Source organism: Cygnus atratus, chromosome 5 (assembly GCF_013377495.2).
Source record: "Cygnus atratus isolate AKBS03 ecotype Queensland, Australia chromosome 5, CAtr_DNAZoo_HiC_assembly, whole genome shotgun sequence".
Taxonomy (NCBI): domain Eukaryota; kingdom Metazoa; phylum Chordata; class Aves; order Anseriformes; family Anatidae; genus Cygnus; species Cygnus atratus.
In genome coordinates this window covers 31,075,750-31,094,598 of record NC_066366.1, presented here as the reverse complement: position 1 = coordinate 31,094,598, position 18,849 = coordinate 31,075,750, and the positions used below count along the sequence as shown (strand labels likewise).

Sequence of the window (18,849 nt, the reverse complement as noted above, 5' to 3'; positions counted from 1 at the left end):
AGGGAACTGGACTGTATGGTCACTGACAGAATATGAATTTTTTTAATTCTCTGCTAGAAACTGATTTTGAAAGGCATTGAGGTTCTTGCTTCATGTGCCATTACTCTTAAAATGCAAGGCGTTACTGATGTCGAAATGTAAAGTATGTTATTCAAGCAAGTATTGGGCTATATTTCTTATTTATTCCCACAGCTGTTTGTTGAAGGGGGAGACTATCTCACAGTTATCTACCTCACCAAATACCGATCAATGCTGTGAAGGCAATGCATCTGAGAAGTTGTCATCTGTAGGATATCCTTTCAGAAAAGTTAAAGATGTTTCCAGGGATGATGACCTTAATGATGAAAAAGGTATCTCCTTTTTAGTACAGAAGCAGCTAACTGAAAAACAAAAAGGATCCTCATTTAGAAGTAAAAAAAGAGCAGAAAGGGACTCTAATGATTCAGCTATCATGCCTCATAACAATAAAAATTATCAAAAAATTGAAAAGCTGGATGATAGCACAGGGCAAGCTGGATGTCAAAAACAGACTTCTAAGGGCTCTTCTCCTGATCATTTTAAGGAGAAAGATGAGCCTCAAACCTTCATTACAGGGACAAGAATGACAAAAGCAAAGGTGCCAGGAGATTTGAGTCAGCCTGCAAATAGCTATCTAGAACAAAACAGAGCTCAGGTATTCAATAAAAAGACTAGAATGGATATCAATGGGAAGCACCATAGTTCTTCTCCAGAAAATTTTGCTAAAGAAATGAAGAAAGAAGTAGTGTATGGAAACCTGCCATCAGCACATCTAAACCAAACAGCCAAGAATCTGAAGAGAGAGCCAACCTCAGCCTTTCATGAGAAATCATCAGTGGAACAGCAGGAGTTTCTGATGGTAGCAACATCAGTTGGAAATCTCACTAAGATGAACACACAGGCACCACTCTCTTACGCTGAAAAAAAATGGCACAGTGCTGAGCTGTTAAGTGCTGGAGTGTCCAAAACAGCCACAGATATGCTGGGGAACTGGCAAGAAGATGATGAAAATGAGATTTCTGATACTGACAGTTCCTATTCTGTAGATTCACTCTCCTGTGCTTATGCAAAAGCTTTTGCAGAGAAACTGAAACAAGAAGATTTCAGCAGAAATAAATGTTTTGCCAACCCAGAAGATTCTGAGAGCGATGACAGTCAAATGTCACAAGACTCTCTGGTAGAAAAGGAAAATAAAGTCAAAATGCGAAATAAAAGCCAGTTTCACAAGTTAAAGGCCCCCCATCAGCCAGCTAGGCTTTACAAAAGCAGAACTGAACACCATCTTTCATCTTTGGTGACATCCTACGCATCACATAGGAGACTGGGAAGGGCCGAAAGAAGCTTTTCTCTGGACAGCTTGGGTGATGGAGAAGAAGTACCAGCAGAAGACCCAGTAGAAGAATCCAAATCTGATTCATCTGATGAAGTGCCAGCAGAGATTTTTTGGAAGTTACAAACTCCAACATTACCAACTATACGGACTGAGGAAGACTGTGAGTCCAAGATCTGCGATAGAGATACAGAAGGAACAAATTACGACCTGAAGCTGAGTAGTTCCTTCTATTTGGACACTAAATCACAGCCTGCTTCCAGTAATGCATGCAAGCAGTTTCTGAACGAGGCAACGGTCTCTTTTGTACAACAGGAAAGGTCACTCGATAGAAGACTGTATTATGGTCTTCCTGTGGCTGCTCAGTCTTCCTGTGACTCAAAGGTTGAAATCGGCAGCCCCAGAATAACAGTACCTTCTTCCCATGAAAATCTGGAATTTCAAAATGCTCGTCTCTACTCTTTGAGCAAACCAGAGGGTTGGCTGAAGAAAGATGACCTAAAACAGTCAGCTGCTGAATTTTCTTTTGTTTCTGGCTCTAAGCAGATACGCAGCATTACTCATTTATCGCATAGTATAAAGGAAATAAACTCAGCTTTCTCCTCTGACACATCAGAAATACCTTTACCTGAAACAACAACAGCTACAAGCAGAGTTTCTGAGAATGGATCATTAAAAAGGATTACTGAAGAATGGACAAATGCTAATGAAAATTCTCCCTTGGAATCTCAAGACATAACATCCTCATTTGTTAGTTCAGTAGCACCAAGCTCTTCGTTTGTTTGCATTTCAGCAAAACCTGATTATTATGAACATTCAATGTCAAATCATCCTGAACAAGAACAACTGAATGAATTATCTACTTACAGGTCTACCACTGAATGCACACAAACATTCGGCTGTTTGGAAAGCACCTCCACTGCAGACTGCTTGTCACTGGTACCTGGAAAAGAAGAGGATTCTCTCCCTACAGTTCATCCAGAGCTGCCAAAAGATCACAATCTGGAAAAAGCACCTTTTATTTCTGTGTTGCCTGTGCATGTTTTGGAGCAGAGGAATGGGTATGTAGATTCAGATTTAGAAGATGATTTCTTCAGAAATATTGAAAAAGATGACCTAGATGATGACTACAATAACTTGACAGAATCAAAGATAACAGATTTGAACACTGGAAGTGCATCTGTCAATTCACCTGCTGCTGAATCTTACACAGGACTTGCTTATAACATGGCCTCAACACAAAGTTCTGCAGTAAAACAAGTTCAGTTTGGAAACCATGTGCAGCTTTTTCCGAGAAGGGAAATACCAACATGTTGTGATGAAGGTTTCTTTCTCAGTAACTTAACAAATCAGAACTGCTCTCTAGGAAGCATTTATGAGCTTCAGGTATTGGCTAGACAAGGAGCAGAATCAGCTGTTACACTAGGTCTCCTCAGGTCTGGGGAGGGTAATTTGGAAACAATGCAAGATACAGATTATGAACAAATATCTGCAGAAGAAATAACCGTAGACACAGATTTTTCCTCAAAGAAGGTAACATATAAGTGTAACCCTTTAGTTCTTGCTTACAGTGCAAGTTATGACCAATCTGCAACACCAGTAGAGTTGTCTCAAAAAGAGAAAATCTGTATGGAAACAAGCACAGATAGCTTGGCAGAGATTGTGTCAGAAGCACCTTCATTAAGGGATGATGAAGACTACGAACCAAAGGATCCAGAGTTGTCTTCATCGAATCATTACGAATTCAAAAGCAAACCTGTTCCAAAAAATTACTCCCCTGAATGTGTGGTAGCAGATGGTCCTGTAGGCTGCTTATCCCAACATATTTCAGAAAACCCTACATTGTGCGCTGACAATATAAAAGCAGAAAGCAGTGAAAGCAATTCTCAGGCTGTAGTTCAGAAGGAGTTTGTACCCAAATACAAAAACCTAATGGTAAATGAAGCAAGTTATCTCACGGTGAATGTAAACGGGAAGGACACTGAGTCCTTCCCTGCTGCTGTTTGTGAGAGTATAAATAATTTGCTCCCAGAATCCAATTCAAGTGTATTTTACCAAGCTTCACCAAAAGTTAATCTTTTTCAAAGTGCTTCTGAGACTGAAAATTGTGATAAATTATTGGAGCATGTCACAATAGTGAAAGGAGATTATGATGCTACATCTAATCATACTATGGAAGTCAGTACCACAAAAAGTTGTTCTGACATAGATTCCAACTGCCTTTGTACCACATGTTCTTCAAAATCAACAGGGGAGAAGAACAGTATGTATAAGCTGACTGACATTTCTGTGGAATTTGATGCAACCATTCCATTGGAAACAAAAACAAAGAATAAATCTTTACTTGAATCAAGAGAAGAGAAAGAAGCCTGTTTTGAAAGTGATTGCCTGGAGGACATTTTACTTGTTGAAGATCATGTAAACTCAGAATTGGGAAGAGTATTTGAATACAACACAAATAAGTTGGCTACTGTTTCTCAAGAGGAGAGTCTGTATATAAATAAAGAATACAAGTTTTTAAGAAACCCAGAAACTGATCCAGAAGAAGCTATGGTTCCTTATCAGAATACAAAAGCCAACACTGATGAAGAAGAGACAAAGTTGATGAATAGTGCAGTCAACTTAGAAAAAAACATGTTGGAAATTAAATCTGGACAGGTAGAAAGTTTACCTGAATACCCAGTACCCAAAGCCCAAAGTGTAACTGCCGATAGGAGTGCAGAGAATTTTACAAGCATCAATCTATCTCAAAATCCAAATAAACCTATTGATATTGTAGCTTCTGAAGTTCAATGTGAGGTTTATACAAACCTGTGCCTCACACATGAAGAGGCAGAGAAAGATGAATCACAGGTAGGTAGCACTGATGTGGAACACACTCAGGAATCAAAAGCACTCATGTGTTCTGATAGCTGTCTTAAAACAAACAGCTTTTGCCCAAAAAAGGAAAGTGAGAAAATAGAAATTGCTGTTTATTCACCGGAGCTTTCTGTTTCTCCCCAAAACACTCCTTCAGCTGTGTGTTCCCACACAACAGATGTTACACAGGATACGTTAGGCTTCCTTGATGACTGTGAAGGGCTTTTACAGAGAAACAGAACAATAGAAAATGTGTTTGATATGGAGGACGTAGCTGCAACAGTACTAATCACAGGTAGGCAAGGAAATATTTTAGAAAAAAATGAAAACGAAAAGCAAGTAGAGTCTAGCAATTTAACTGAACATTTTATACCAAATTGCTTACCCCATGAAAACTTTGACCAGGAAAACAAGGTTAGTGGATGTGAAGTGACTGAGAGCGAAGAACAAATTATCATGACAAACACTGAGGGACTGATTATTATGAAGCAAGAAGACATATGTACAGACAAAAATGTTTTATTTCCTGAAGAGTTTCCAGCTCTGCATCAGGTGAATTGTGATAGAGATGATGAAGAAATTTTAAATCAGTATGAGATCCCTGAAAGATACCTTACAGGTTCAGGACTAGAACAGAACATGCTGTCAGTAGATGATTCACAATACTGTGATCCTATTGAAATGAGTGAAGATCATGGCTCAGTGGACTCTGCTACAGATACAAGAAACACAGTGATGAAAGATATCTATGTATATGAATGTTCAGTTGATGATAGTATTAATATTGACAAATATACAATTGGGCAAGAATCTAAACGTCTCCACGTTAAAGAGGACAGCCACACGTATATGAGTTGCTCTTTACAATATCCTGAGCATGGTACTTCAGAAAAATTGAATGAAAGTATCATTAGAAAACATGAAATTTGTGGATTGGATTCCATAGGCTCCAGAGTTGTTGATGAGAAAGTGCATTTGATGAATCTAAATCAAATGGACAAAACAGACAGAGAAAGGCAGATGTTTTTGGAAAACACAGAGGAGGTAGAACTGATCATTTTACAAAACCTCAGTGAACTATTCCCTGAAAATAAAGACAGTTGCCATAATGACAGTAGACTAGATGAAATCTTAAGAGAAAGCCAGTGGGTGTCTACCAGCTTTTCTGGAAGCAATGAAGAAACCAGCAAGCAGCAAAATCCACCAGCAACACTGAAGTCTACCGAAAACATCCATGAAGATTCAGATAAAGACTCTCTGTGTCAGTCTGTAAATCAACTTTTCTATCTTGGAGTAAGTGATAATTCCCATGTTGTTCCAGATGTTCCCACTGCATCAGAAGGGCATACAAAACAGTCTAATAGCTGTGCTGGAACTGGAGCGGTTCTTCCTTACTATGAAACACTAGTGGAGAATGAAGTCTGTGTCAGTACTCCAGGTAAAACAGTCAACAAAGTGGGAGCTGACACATCTATTTCTGATAAGATTCAAAGTAGAAATGAAGCTTTCCTGCAAAACAGGACCACACTGGACAGACAGGAGGAAGAACCCTTTGTATTTAACAATACACTCAATTCTGCACCTGGGCAACCCGTCAGTGAGAACAGCCCTTCTGTGCCCTATTGTGTGGGCGGTGATGAATCTGAAACTGTTGCACTTAAGCAAGGAGCAGAAGAAAATCCATTTTCCTTGGAAAAAATAGATTCGTCTGAAGATATAATTCAGGATATTAGCAACTCCCATGAAGAACCCAGTGTGGATTTAATGGTTAACAAAATATCAAAAGACTGCTTTAATTCCATAGAAGAACAATATCAAGAGGAAAAGGATACCATCATGCCTGATTCACTGCATTTGGATAATTCAAACCTGCTTTCTTCTTCAGAGAAAGAAGCGATGGAAGATGCAGGGGAAAAAGCAAAGCATTCTACACTGGAAATCTCTTCTCAAAAAATGTTTCACAATATTAATATGACTGAGACAGAACTTCACTCAGGGAGTCTATCACAATGTGATGACAAGGAGAAATGCTTAAACACAAGTTGTAGTATAACAAGCAGTAAAAATGATAATGCGGGGTTTCCTGGTATATCTGGATATCAGCATGAGCCAAGAGAAAATGAGGGACACAGGACTTCAGAAGAGTGCTGTGTAGACTGTCCAGAGAGCCCCATTTCTGAGAACATGTCTACCCTTTCAGAAAGTCTGAACAAGCTTCTGTGGGAAAATCCACATTCTAATAAAGAGCTTCTAAATTACAAGAGCAACCCTGGTCTCATGCATAGCCCAGTATCTTTTGCAGATTTTTTGTTTGACAGCAATGGAGACAAATGTAAAAATGATGCTGTTCTGTCTGAAGAAACAAAATACTTTGAAAGAGAATCAACTGATTTAAGCATATCTGTAACTTTTCCTGATGTTTCTCAAAAAGGAGATGAAAGGAATAATAATTCTGCAGTAACAGAGGCCACAGATGCTCGGAATAAAAAACTCCCTGAGGAAGCCGTGGGAACAGATCAAAATGGGACAATAATTCAAGGTTCTTTCCAGAATTGCAATGATACTAAAGAAAACAAAATGCACGAGTACTTAGAGCACTACAGTAACACTTCTAGTATGACTGTACCAGAATCAGGCATGCTTGCTTTTCAAAGCCTAGGGAAGGTTGGCAGTAAAGAATCAAAGTGTCTTCCAACCTGCTTTGCAGAAGATGCTCCAACAGATAAACTGTTTCAAAGCTCTAAAAATTTCAGTGCTTTCAATACTTGTTTACTTGATGACTCAAAATCTCTAATATTTAGTCATCTTGAGGACTCACTTCAGGACACCATTTTGACCGACCAAGTATCCTCAGGTTCTGCAGATGTGCAGTCTGTGAAAGAAGATTTTCCCCAAACATGTGCAAAAGTTAATTACCCGTCCTTAACAGCATTTTCAGAATCTTCTTCAGCTGCAGATACAGACCATGGTGTAACTGGCACGTGTGGTATTTCACATACCAGTATATTAAAACATCCTCCATTTGCTGTTTTACAAATGCAAGACACTCAGTCTGATAAGTCTGTGGTATTTGATGAGCCAGTACATGCTTCAGGAAGTATTTTACTTTCTCTTGCAAAAGAAAACAGGCATTATCCAGTATCAGACACAGACTCTACTTTGTATGAAAGTTCCACTGTAGATGTGGAACCTATATATGGAAGTAATTGTCAACAATTTGACAATGATAACAAAGTTGATCAGCAACACTGGGGTAAAGTTCTAGCACAGAAAGCTTGCACGGAACACACGAAGAAAGTTTCGGATGATGCTGATTCTCTGTCATTATCATCATTACCTCTTTGGGATACTGGAAGGCCAATTCTGGTTAAAGAGGGACAAATGAGAAAAATACTTAACAGAAATGAGGAACAACTGCATTCAAGTACTGAGGCTGAACAATCTGTAGTAAAGAAAAAGCAAAGAAAATCAGTAAATAGGGAAGCTGAAAAGCAAACTAGGGTATCTTCAAATTCTACAAGTGAATTAATAGACCCACAAGATGTAACAGATACATATTTTCCAGGAGATGTTAACGTGGATCCTGAACACATGTGCGATTCATTTGGTCCAGCAAAGAGCAGAAGCAGTGATCCCAGACAACTGTATCACACTGTTTTAGGTTTTGAAAAAAGTCCTGGAGATCTGCAAGGCAATTGTCATTACGTGCCTACAGGTGGTGCTAATTCAGGTCAAACAAATACAGATGGTAGAAAACGGATTTCACTTTGCAAAAATAATGCAGATTCAAGTATTGATGCTGATGCAGACAGTTGTTCAACAACAGGAGATGATACAATGAAGAATGAGACTCTGAAATCAGAAAGACTCAAGTTTTCTTTAATGAATAATGAAATGAACCCCTTAAAATTTTTAACAGAAGACTATGATTTGCCTACGCAAGAATCCAAATTGGTACAATTCAGGAGCAAAAGGTCATGGTCTACTACCCAGAATACAAACAGCTGTAAACAAAGTGAACAGAGACCTTATCTACAAAGTCATAGACTATCAGCCCCAGCTATTGCTGTGTTCTCTGATCTAGATTATACTTCTGAAGCTTCATCTAAGGTAGATCATTTGTTATATTCTGCATCTAAATCGTTACAAGATTTAAATATGAGTGTAGAGCCTCCATCACCAACTGAAGATGATCTTCACGGAATTGAAAGATTTTCAAAGCAGGAATCAAAGAACTTTCTGCAGGTTAAATCTAAGCCCAGATTTCAGCAAAGAACGACACAGACTAAGAAGCTTGCAAACTGTGATCTAAAAAATGTACATTATGCAGCAAGAACCCAAAGCAGCCAGTCTTTAAAAGACAGTACTATTCATTCTCCATCTTTACTGCACACAGCTTACAGCTCTGTGGGTGCAGAAGAAAATACCCATTCAAAGAGCAGTTCTGTAGCTCAGTGTAGTGAAGGGAGAGTTGAAGAAGCTGGATACCAGCCGGGAACAGATAAGTTTTCACACGACGATAAAGATGCAATGCATTTTAATTCAAGTGATATCAACCCATATATTCATCTGTGGCAACAAGATGAATTGTGCAAGATTGGTTGGAAGCAGTATGTTTTTGGAAGTGCAAGTGATGTGTCTTGCAATCAAATGCCTTTAAATCTGGACAGTCGTAAAGTTACTAGATGTTCCAGTGTGGACAATGGATTGAATTCTCAGAATTCGCCTTTTCATTCTCATCTCAGTTCATATGCTACTGCGAAAGTTTTGTCGAGCACTTTAAGCAGCATTGAAGGTCTTCAAGGATGGGATGTCAGACAAGGCTTTGAATCTGCTTACTCAAGTGACAGTACCAAGCAGTATAGCAATGTATCCATTGAAACACTGAAAACTAATCCAGAAAATAACACTGCTGAATTTGAGAACCCTTCTGCGCATCCTGGTAACTCTGCAATGCAGGTTGATGAAATTGTGCTATTATATCCTTCTGAGTCAGAAAGGTCTTCCAAAAAATCACCAGGAATTACATGTGAGCAGGGAACACAAACAGTGGCTACAGCAAGGTATAAAAGGCAGAGAAGACACCAGAGAAGCTACACAGACGTTTCTGCCAGAAAGCAGGAAACAAACAGAGATTTACTTCAGCAACATTCTTCTTGGACAAGTATGCAGAACCTGTCCATGCACCTGTCACAGCTTATCCAGAACACTTCTGAGCTGTTGGGAAACCTCTCCCAACAAAATATTATAGATAATGAACAAAATGCCAAAATAAGCCAAAGAAAAACTGAAGAAGGTGCAAAAGCTGCTAGATCGGATAGCTGCACTCAAACTACAGCAGATATAGGCACTCAAACTGAGATTTTGGAAGAAATGAGGAACAAAAGCAAACACGAAGAAAAACAAGTGCAGGTAAAAATGGAAAATGAACTGAGGGCAGCTCGAGCAGTAAACTGTGATTTGGAAGGAGTAGGTGCAGATGTAGGTAAGGTTCCCAAAAGGAAGGAGGAAACTCTTGCTCTTGAAGAAAGAGCACAAGAACAAACAGAGATGAGAAATCTGGACAATCCTGACTTCCATGACAGTCTTGACAGCATTTTAGAAGATTCCTTTATGCGTCTGCCTTTTTTACCCAGAGCCTCTACTCCGACCTTAGATTTTCAAAAAACATCATTAAACACACAGCAGAATGCTGCTTTTGCTAGTACCAGAGTTTCTTCTGTCACATCATCTTCACTGAGTTCAGGGAAAGATGATTCTTCATGCACTGTTGTTAGCAGCCCTACTAATAGCACCTTTCAATCTCCAGCATCTTATACTCAGGATAAAAGAAGTGTCAATGAACCAGAGCTTCCAGTAGAAAGAAAACTTCGTTACAAAAATACGCTGTTAGTGGATAGGGCCTCCTCTCCTATTCTTACTCTTAGTGCTAGCCCCAAAAGCCAGAATGCTTTCAGTAAGCCTACCTGCTCTATTAAGGAACCTTTTGGATATTCCGGTGACACTTTAAGTCCCCTTCACAGTCAGAGAAAGAAAAGGTCGGGTCCGCAGTCTGGCATGGAACCTCACGTGGACAATTTTTCACAGACTGAAACAGATAGTGAATCAAGCACTTTTAGAGACAGCAAGGGCATAAGAAACACATCTGGAGGTTTCTCAGATAAGAAAGCACCCAAAAAGTTTTTAGGAAAGGATGGTTCAGAAGATGTGGAACACCAACGTAGATACACTGTTGGCGCACACACTACAATTTGTGCAAAACGACTATATCACTCCAGTAGTATGTTAGAGGTCTCTGGCCATACAGAGGTTTTAACAGGTGATGTTAGAGGCTGCAATCCACCGGCGCGTTCACTTCATTGCACGTACGTCACAGGGGGAGGAAGAGGTTCTTTAGATGGAATTAGACATGAAAATTATGTTGGTAATTCTGATTCTGCATTGATTCACAACTACTCACCTCCAAAATCTGACTTACTTTTTCATCAAAAAAGTAGTGCCACGTGTTTAAGTAAGGCAAGCATTAACGAGTCCTCAGAACCTCTGGTAGAAGCATCTTCTCTACAATTTCGTGACTTCTGGAAAAATGAAAGCAGCTGCCCTCTCCTCTCTGATGTGAGTGATGTGCAAACTTCCTTACAAGATGACAACACAAGTTCTGTCACTGAAACTGAATGTGACACCAAAATTCCTGCGAACAAAAATACTTTTGTAAAGCCTTATAGGCCTCGGAGCTACAGTCTTCGTGACTTACCCATACACAATAAATTCAGCAACTGGTGTGGTGTGAAGGGCAGTCCTCCTCCTTCGTTACTCAGCCTGAGTGGCAGTGCAACTGACTTACAAAGTCAGGCAGAAACTAAACCTGGAAGCAAACAAGCAATGGAAATAGAAGGGAAATCCCAGCTTTGTGACAGCAGAAGCAGAGAGATTGAGAGGCTTCAGAGAGAACGTGCTCAGATTATGTCTGGCATACACCTGGATCTGCATCAGCATCCCCTTAGTGTGGAACTGACCGAAGCAAAGCTGAATTACGGCATTGGGGAAACGGATGCGCTGCTGAGGGTTCTGCAGAGTGGAACTGCAGATGACCTGATGGCCATTCCAGTAAAGCAACAACTTTATGAAAGGTAAATTAATTAGAGTTGTATTAAGTATTTTGAATTCACTTCACGTACAACCTCATGCAGCATAAATAACACGCAGTAAAGGGCACTTAATCATTTGGTTGCACTGAGTGAACTGTATGTGAAGAGATACAGTATTGCAATTATTTTATATAGAGTTAAATAATGCATTTAAAAGAAAATTTAGAGGTTACTTAAAGGAAACAGGGACAAGTATAAGATTCAGTGTAAATCAAATCTAACGTCACCCCACTCTTAAAATTACCTGTAGCTCTAAGAGTGATCATGCATACCTGGTGACCGTGCAAGTGTATTTCATTGACTTATTGCAGTGTAAAAGTAATCAAAGCATCGTGTTTACGCATCTCATGCTTCTGTAAATAAATGTTGCTGTGTGAATATCCAAAACTAACATTTAAATACCCATAAATACACAAAATGAATTATGAAAAAAATAAGTTCCTAAATTGTGATTGGATTATAGAATTGTTTTGAAATCGTAACTAAAAAAAACAGGAGGAGCTACGCTATTCTTCTTCCTCACATTTCCTTTTCAGACATTACAAGCCCTAACCAAGACCTTTGTATGCATTTCCTACTGTTATAAAAGCAGTGGAGTTTTAGAACTTCTGCGTCTCTTAGCATGTGACTGAAGGGGGTACTTGCAGGGGGAGTGTACGTTATTAGATTCCTATAATTCTTACATTACAAAGCTACCTAGTATTTAAGGCTTTAAAAAAACAACCGAACAGAAATTGTAACTTTGCAGGGTGCACTTTGTTGCTCTAATTGTGTTTCTCTGACAGACACATGAGGACTATTGAAACCCTGAGGAAGGAAAGAGAAAAAAGGATGCAAAGATACCACAGAAGCCGAAGTCTGAGTCCTCAAAAGCATTTCAGTCTGTTGCAAACACTGGATGCTAGTCACAGGGATCTAGAGCTCCCTAGCAGACGCCGAGAATATCTGCAGCAGCTGAGAAGAGATGTGGTGGAAAATACAAGGTAGGGCATTAGAAACCTCCCTTTTGACTTGATAAACATTAACAGTGCTCGCAGTGTGTGTGCACTGATGAGACTCCTGTGGCAGTTGTCTCAGGATACTCAGTTGTCTCTCAGGAGAAACACGTGCCATTATTGAAATCTTCCATCAAGTTTATTTCAGTTTATAACAAGAACCTGATTAATGCATATAATATATAGGAAAGCCAGGGATTCAGTCTTGGCTCATTGTACACTGTTATATTGTTATATTATGTGTGTTTTCTCCCACTTACCTATCCTTACAGAGTTCAAGAACCAAAAAGAAGAAGCATTCAGCACCCTTCAGAGATTGAACTGATGCTCAGAGACTATCAGAGGGCACGAGAGGAAACCAAAACTGAGATTGCACGAGCTAGGGACAAACTTCGGGAGAGAGCTGAGCAAGAAAAAAGACGTATAAGGGAGCAAATATTTTCTCAGTTACAGAAGGTGAGCATTACAGAGGAAATTTTTTCACGTTGTACACATCGATGCATGTTTTTTAAAGAAACTTCTGTGGTTCAGTAATTCTCCTGTTTGACATAACGCATAGAAAAGCCAAATAATTAAATGGAAATTTGTGCTTAAAAAAAATCTTAGTAATACTGAATTGATGTACTGTTCATCCTTCTGAAGTACATCTTTCTGGAGTTGTTGTTTCTTGAGCACAATTTTTCTGCAAGAAACTTTTGTTTTCTCATTGGATCAAGCTTACAGAGTCATCCTTCTGGGCACATGCCCAGTCTTTGGAAAACTTTGAAAAGGTAAACTGAGTTTATTTCAGCATGTACTTAAACAGAAAGGACATAATTGTTGGTGGTGTTTTTTTTGTTTTTTTGTTTTTCTTCTCTTTTTAGACTGTTCTGTGTATGCATGTTTAACTGGTACTTTTATTTCTGCATTTTGTTACCCATCTTGCACAGTCTGTGTGTGTGAATTTTTCATCATTATTCAAGGACAATACCTTGTTGGGAGGTACCTCTTCTGTCCAGTTACTGACTGTACTTTCATGCCTTAATCTTCGTCACTGCCTGAAAATGCAGCATTAGTCATAGCTGCAGACTTCCTCTCCAAATTCCTCTACAAATGTGCGTATGTGGTGAACACTCATTTCATTGCTGTCCACCCTTTAAGGTACCTAGAATTCAGGCACCACCAGTAGATGACTGGATCTTGCTATTTACTTACGACCAGATCTTATCTGCTTCCATATCTGTTGTATGAAACATCAAAGTACTTCAACTGAGTTGAAAAAACAAAACTTAAAACCACCCTTGAAAGTATAAATGTTCTTGCAGTTCTCAGTATTTTCTTATTAAGTAATTTGTTCTTCATCTCTTGGGCTGGCATTGACTGGTTGCATTGGTTGCAATAAAACCTTCAGTATTTATCAGCTACATTTGACCAGCATGTTATGCCAGGCAAAAAGTAACGAGACTGAAAAAAAAAGATCTTTCTAAAATATTCTTTTCTCCTTAAACATCGTAGAATTGGTTTGATAGCTTGGAATCTTGTAGCTGAAGAACAATGGTAGAATTATCCAGATTTTCCTAGACTGGTGGGTTTTACAGGGTGGTTTGCTCTGTAGCTCATATGATCTTACTGGTTCAAATGAGCCTGCTTGTTTAATACCTTCTGTGTTAAGCAAAAAGCAACAGCCTTTGTCCTGTCAATACTCCTTGAAAGAAATCGGACTCCAGCTTATTCCTCTTTCATTTTTTAGTGCTGTTACTGATTTGACTAGGTGTTGTGCAAGGTAAGTTCGTGTAGTTTGATTTGTGACACTGTGACGTCTATTACAGGAAGAAGCAAGGCTGAAGACTCTCGCAAGTACAAGCACTTTATGTACAGAATCCAGCCTCAGCCTCTCCTCTGGCCCAACGTCTGGTTACAACAGTAGCAATACTGCTGCGTATGCTGCCAGTAAACTCAGCAGCTGGGATGGACAGGTGAGAAAGAACTGCCTTGTGAAACTGATGTCTCCTAATGCTTCCACGGTAACAGAGAGAGAGAACAAGGATAGAAACCTTTTTTTCTGATGGGTCATATTCTGTCGCAGCTATCAAGCAGGGCAAGTTTGTGTCAGTAGTGCACAGACAGGTTACATGGGGTAGGGTATTACCACGTAATTGCCAGAGTACAGTGACTCTTTTATTTTTCCGTTTTTTTTTTTGTTTGTTTAAATGTAAGAGCCAGTGTGTACTGTTGACATCAATGCCACTATCTGTCACGTTTTAGAAAGAAAGAGCATTTGCTTGTGGTAAACCAGAATCTGGTATTTTCACTGTGCCTCCCTCAATGAAGAAAGATGCACAGATTGATTTGAGAGTTTGTGTGTGTAAACATGAACTTGTAAAGTACTTTTTAGAGTAGGCTCCTATGCTAGCTTGTCACACTTGGTTTGCTAAACTTCCAGAGTCGAGCTACCCTTTCTTAACCTAGTGAAAGGCAAAGGAGTTATCCTATGATAAAGAGAAAATTCCAATCTTGTAAAGCAGGTTTGTTAGGAATATTCCACTTGCTGTGTAACATTTTATTTTTCCTGGTTCAAACCAAAAGCCCCCATTTCTGCTGTTTCCTAAACCAGGTTTCTTCTGGAAATGCATTGCTTTCAAGAGATGCACGAGGTCGTTCAGCTGTTAGAAACAGTCAACTTTATATGTTAGAGCAACTACAGAAGGATTCAACGTTGGGTAAGTAAATCATACATTTGCTTATGTTTGAGTTGTATCCCAAAACCAAATGATACTTGTTATTTATGTAAATCCAAATCTAATTTGATTCTAGTATTTTGAGGCTGTCTTTCTATTACCTGAATTCAGAAAAATACTGTCCCCCAGTAGCTAGAGTTTGGAAAAGTCAATGGAGATTTGGTTCTTTTGTTGTTGTAACATAATTGTATAGGCTTTTGAGAGGGTGGGAGGAGAATTTCTTGAGCAAACCAAAAAAGCATGGGGCTAAGGCTGCAAAGAATATAGGACCATACATGCAAGTTGTTATTTTTATCCACAAAATTCATGTTGTCTATTCTTCTTTAGATTGTTAGCGTGTATGTGGTTAATAACTTTTAAAGTTGAGTGATGTAAAATATAACCGCAGTGTAATTACCAACACCCAGATTGTCTAGACCAATAATAATGTTATCAGTCGTTCATCAGGATTGTGTGGATCAGTTGCTGTAATAGAGGGTTTAAATCCCTGTAAACTGCTTAATATTACACCTTCTGCACCGATTTAGTGATTGTTTTCCTCTTTACATTTTCCACTTATGACTTTTTTTGTCTCCTGCAGAAGCCAGCAGAATTCAGCCACCCCTTCCTTCTAGTAGCATCAGCTGTAGGTTCACCCATGGATTAACTATTTCAGTCAGCTCCTCTTCAACAAAAGGATACCAAGATTTAGCCAAACATATCTTGGCCAATGCTACCACTGAGGTGAGTAAATAAGTACTTTTTGCTTTTTCCTGTATCTCCTACTGGAAGTTGTACTGAAAGCGTTATTATTTTACACTCCCAGCAGCTACTTATTAGGTACAGAGGGGGACACTGATCGGTTTTAAATGTGGGGGAAGGTGAGGCCGGCTACCCCAGTGGAAGACCATTTCAGAAGAGACTGTTGCACCTTAGCTGAAATGTTTGAGTGAATCTGGTGAAAGTGCTGAACTGAACTCTTCTAGTTCCCAAGGATTTGTACAGTGCAGGTTTTATATATACCTGTGTGACTACGTATGACTGTGTAGCCAGAAGGAAAGCATACAAACTTCATGTTTCAGATCAGACAGAATCACTTGATTTGGAGGTGTGTGCTACCCCACTCTCCGTTTTCTCACAATAGCCTCGGCTATTGTATTGGTTTAGGTTCATATAAATCCTCCTTCAGCAGAGAATATGAGATGGAAGTAAGGCTGGCTGTTAACACTCCCAAAGGATTACTAGCACTATAAAGCTACGTATTTATTGTAAAACCAAATGAGTAGCTTGAGTAGAAGACAATGTATAATTTATACAACTTTATCTTACCTGTACATTTGTCATTATTTTCTAAGGTGATGGCAGCATGTTCTCAGAACCTGAGGAATCTCTACACGTGCCAAGCAGCAGGTGGTTGGAAGTAAGTTTATGGCAGGTCTTTATAATGGGAGATTTTTAATGCAATTTACCCTTTTTTGTGCCGAGACTCTTCATTTGTGTTTGACAGATACCAGTGTACAGAAAAAGAGGTGCTGGTTTACTACAAAGTCTTCCCTTCGGCAACAAAGCATGGATTCTTAGGAGCAGGAGTGATAGAAAGACCTCTCCCGTCTGTGTGGGGACTAGTGAGAGATCCTGGCAAAAGGCATCTGTATGACAGAACCATCAACACAGCTCGAATACACAAGAAGGTAACCAGCCACATCCAGCTGGGTGAGTACCAACACAAACAACTGACCAGCACTATCATTAGGTACTTTCTCAGCTCAGACTGTCAGCCAGGAAGAAAGTTAGAGGCATCTTATCTCAAATTTCATTATTTAATAAGGGAACTTCCTTTTTGCAAGACTTGTTCCAAGTACAGCTTGTATTATACAGATGCTGCAGCAGTACACATAGAGGCAGTGGTTTGAAAGTCAGAAGAACAGCAGAATAAATCTTAAGTGGCTTGAAAAAGTAGTATGTTAATGACACGTTGTTTATAGCATATTAACTACAGCAGCTGCAACAAAGAGTTAAAATGCATTTGTACAGTTTAGGGGTTGGGGGAAGTTGCGACAAGTTAAAGTTGTCCAAGCCTAATTCCTCCTTTCTTTCTTTCTTGGATGCTTTTTCCATAGTATATTTAGTGACCGATACCTCACTGTGTTACCTAAAGCAACCCCGGGACTTCTGTTGCATCACTGTAGAAGCCAAAGAGGTAAAATGCATGTTTTCTCTGAGTAACTCTTCTAAACTCATGGTTCAAGGACAGAAGGAAGAGAAGTTAGTGCTGATAATTCCAGAAATGGCAGCGGAGGAAGAAAAGCTATGCTGATATGACACAAGTGAATTATGTATAAAATCCACTTGCAAGTGACAATCATGAACTAAGCCCTATTAGGCAGTAACATAATTGTTACAGCTTATTCTGATCACAAACAAACAGGATTCTAGCAAAAAACAAGAGCTTATTTAATAAGTAATATGAGAAATATGTGTCACAGTAAACAAAACATTACCGTATGCATAAAAAAACTCAAGTTGTCTTCTTTACACTTTCTCACATGCAGGAGAACTTGTCTGTCTTGGCTATTCAGTCTGTCTACGATGCTTCAATGCCTCACCCTTGTAAAGACGTGGTGAGAGGGGAAATTCTGCCAAGCGCCTGGATACTGGAACCCGATGTAGTGAATGGAAGAGAGATCACCAGAGTTATTTATATGGCACAGGTAAGATTTTGCGGTATGTCCAACTCTGGATGTAAAAAGCTGTTACACTTCAGAGGTAGGAAGTAACCTAAGATATTTTTATTTATATATATATATATATATATATACACACACACACATTATAATATATATAAAATACATTATATAATATAAAATACATTATATATATGATTATGCTATATATAATAGAAATATATTAATATATATATAAGATATATATTGAGTATATATATACATATATATATGTATATATACACTTCCTGGAGCATAGCATAAGAATTGTATTAAGTGACCATAGAATTCACGTCCACCTCATGCCCTGAATTACCATACATCGTGTTAGATAGCAGTTTTAGGACAGTGCTTTTAAGCACATCATCCCATGTTTTTACAGCACCTCAACCTGCATCCTTGGACACCAAGGCTCTTCTATAAGTGCTTATTTGCAATTTTAGCATGTTACATTCTCATATTGTGAGCCAGTAACTGATCCATCCAGTGATAGAGACTGGAGAGTCCTGTCTGCATTTTCGTCTTGTTATAGACATACAAGTCCACCTCGGTTATGTTATTTTCAAAATGCATGACAATGCTTATTGTTAACTTTCTTCAACAAAAGTCTTTAAATCTGTGCACCTAACAGGTATAAAAGAGAAGTCAAGACAGGGATTCCAGTTAAGAATTAGAAGAGACTGCCATACGTTTATTATGGTCAGCTGAGAAGTAGGCTGCATTTGAGACAGCAGTTCCAAGCACCTAGAAACATGCAGAACAGAACACCATGCTGTACTATTAACTTTAAAGGGCTCAACTTAGAGATAATTTTAAAGAACTAATTCTATTTATAGGTTTTTAGGATACAATTTTTAAAATATTAGCTTTAAATTATTAGTGTATGCCTTTGTAAGGCATATATGTAATGTATATGCATTTTACAATGTTATATAATTTTATATTGCTCTTTAATTAATACACGTATATGCATTTTCAGCAACACTGTTTCAAACTAGCAATACTTAATCTAAGCTCAAACTCAAAACCAGTGTGGGTGGGAAAGCAATATCAAATATGCCAAGCTTTGAATGTCTATAG

At 38.8% G+C, this 18,849-nt stretch overlaps 1 protein-coding gene across 2 annotated transcripts in view; it reads left to right on the top strand.

The window, feature by feature from the left end:
- The window catches only part of STARD9 (StAR related lipid transfer domain containing 9), a 108,735-nt gene that overhangs the window by 86,854 nt on the left and 3,032 nt on the right, over nt 1-18,849 (top strand). For both annotated transcript variants that reach the window (XM_050710853.1, XM_050710851.1), the window contains exons 24-33: nt 193-11,337; nt 12,141-12,338; nt 12,623-12,806; nt 14,159-14,305; nt 14,944-15,049; nt 15,648-15,790; nt 16,402-16,466; nt 16,554-16,759; nt 17,167-17,246; nt 17,599-17,757. In XM_050710853.1, coding sequence (XP_050566810.1) covers nt 193-11,337; nt 12,141-12,338; nt 12,623-12,806; nt 14,159-14,305; nt 14,944-15,049; nt 15,648-15,790; nt 16,402-16,466; nt 16,554-16,759; nt 17,167-17,246; nt 17,599-17,757 — 12,433 coding nt within the window. The remainder of the gene's footprint in view (nt 1-192; nt 11,338-12,140; nt 12,339-12,622; nt 12,807-14,158; nt 14,306-14,943; nt 15,050-15,647; nt 15,791-16,401; nt 16,467-16,553; nt 16,760-17,166; nt 17,247-17,598; nt 17,758-18,849) is intronic.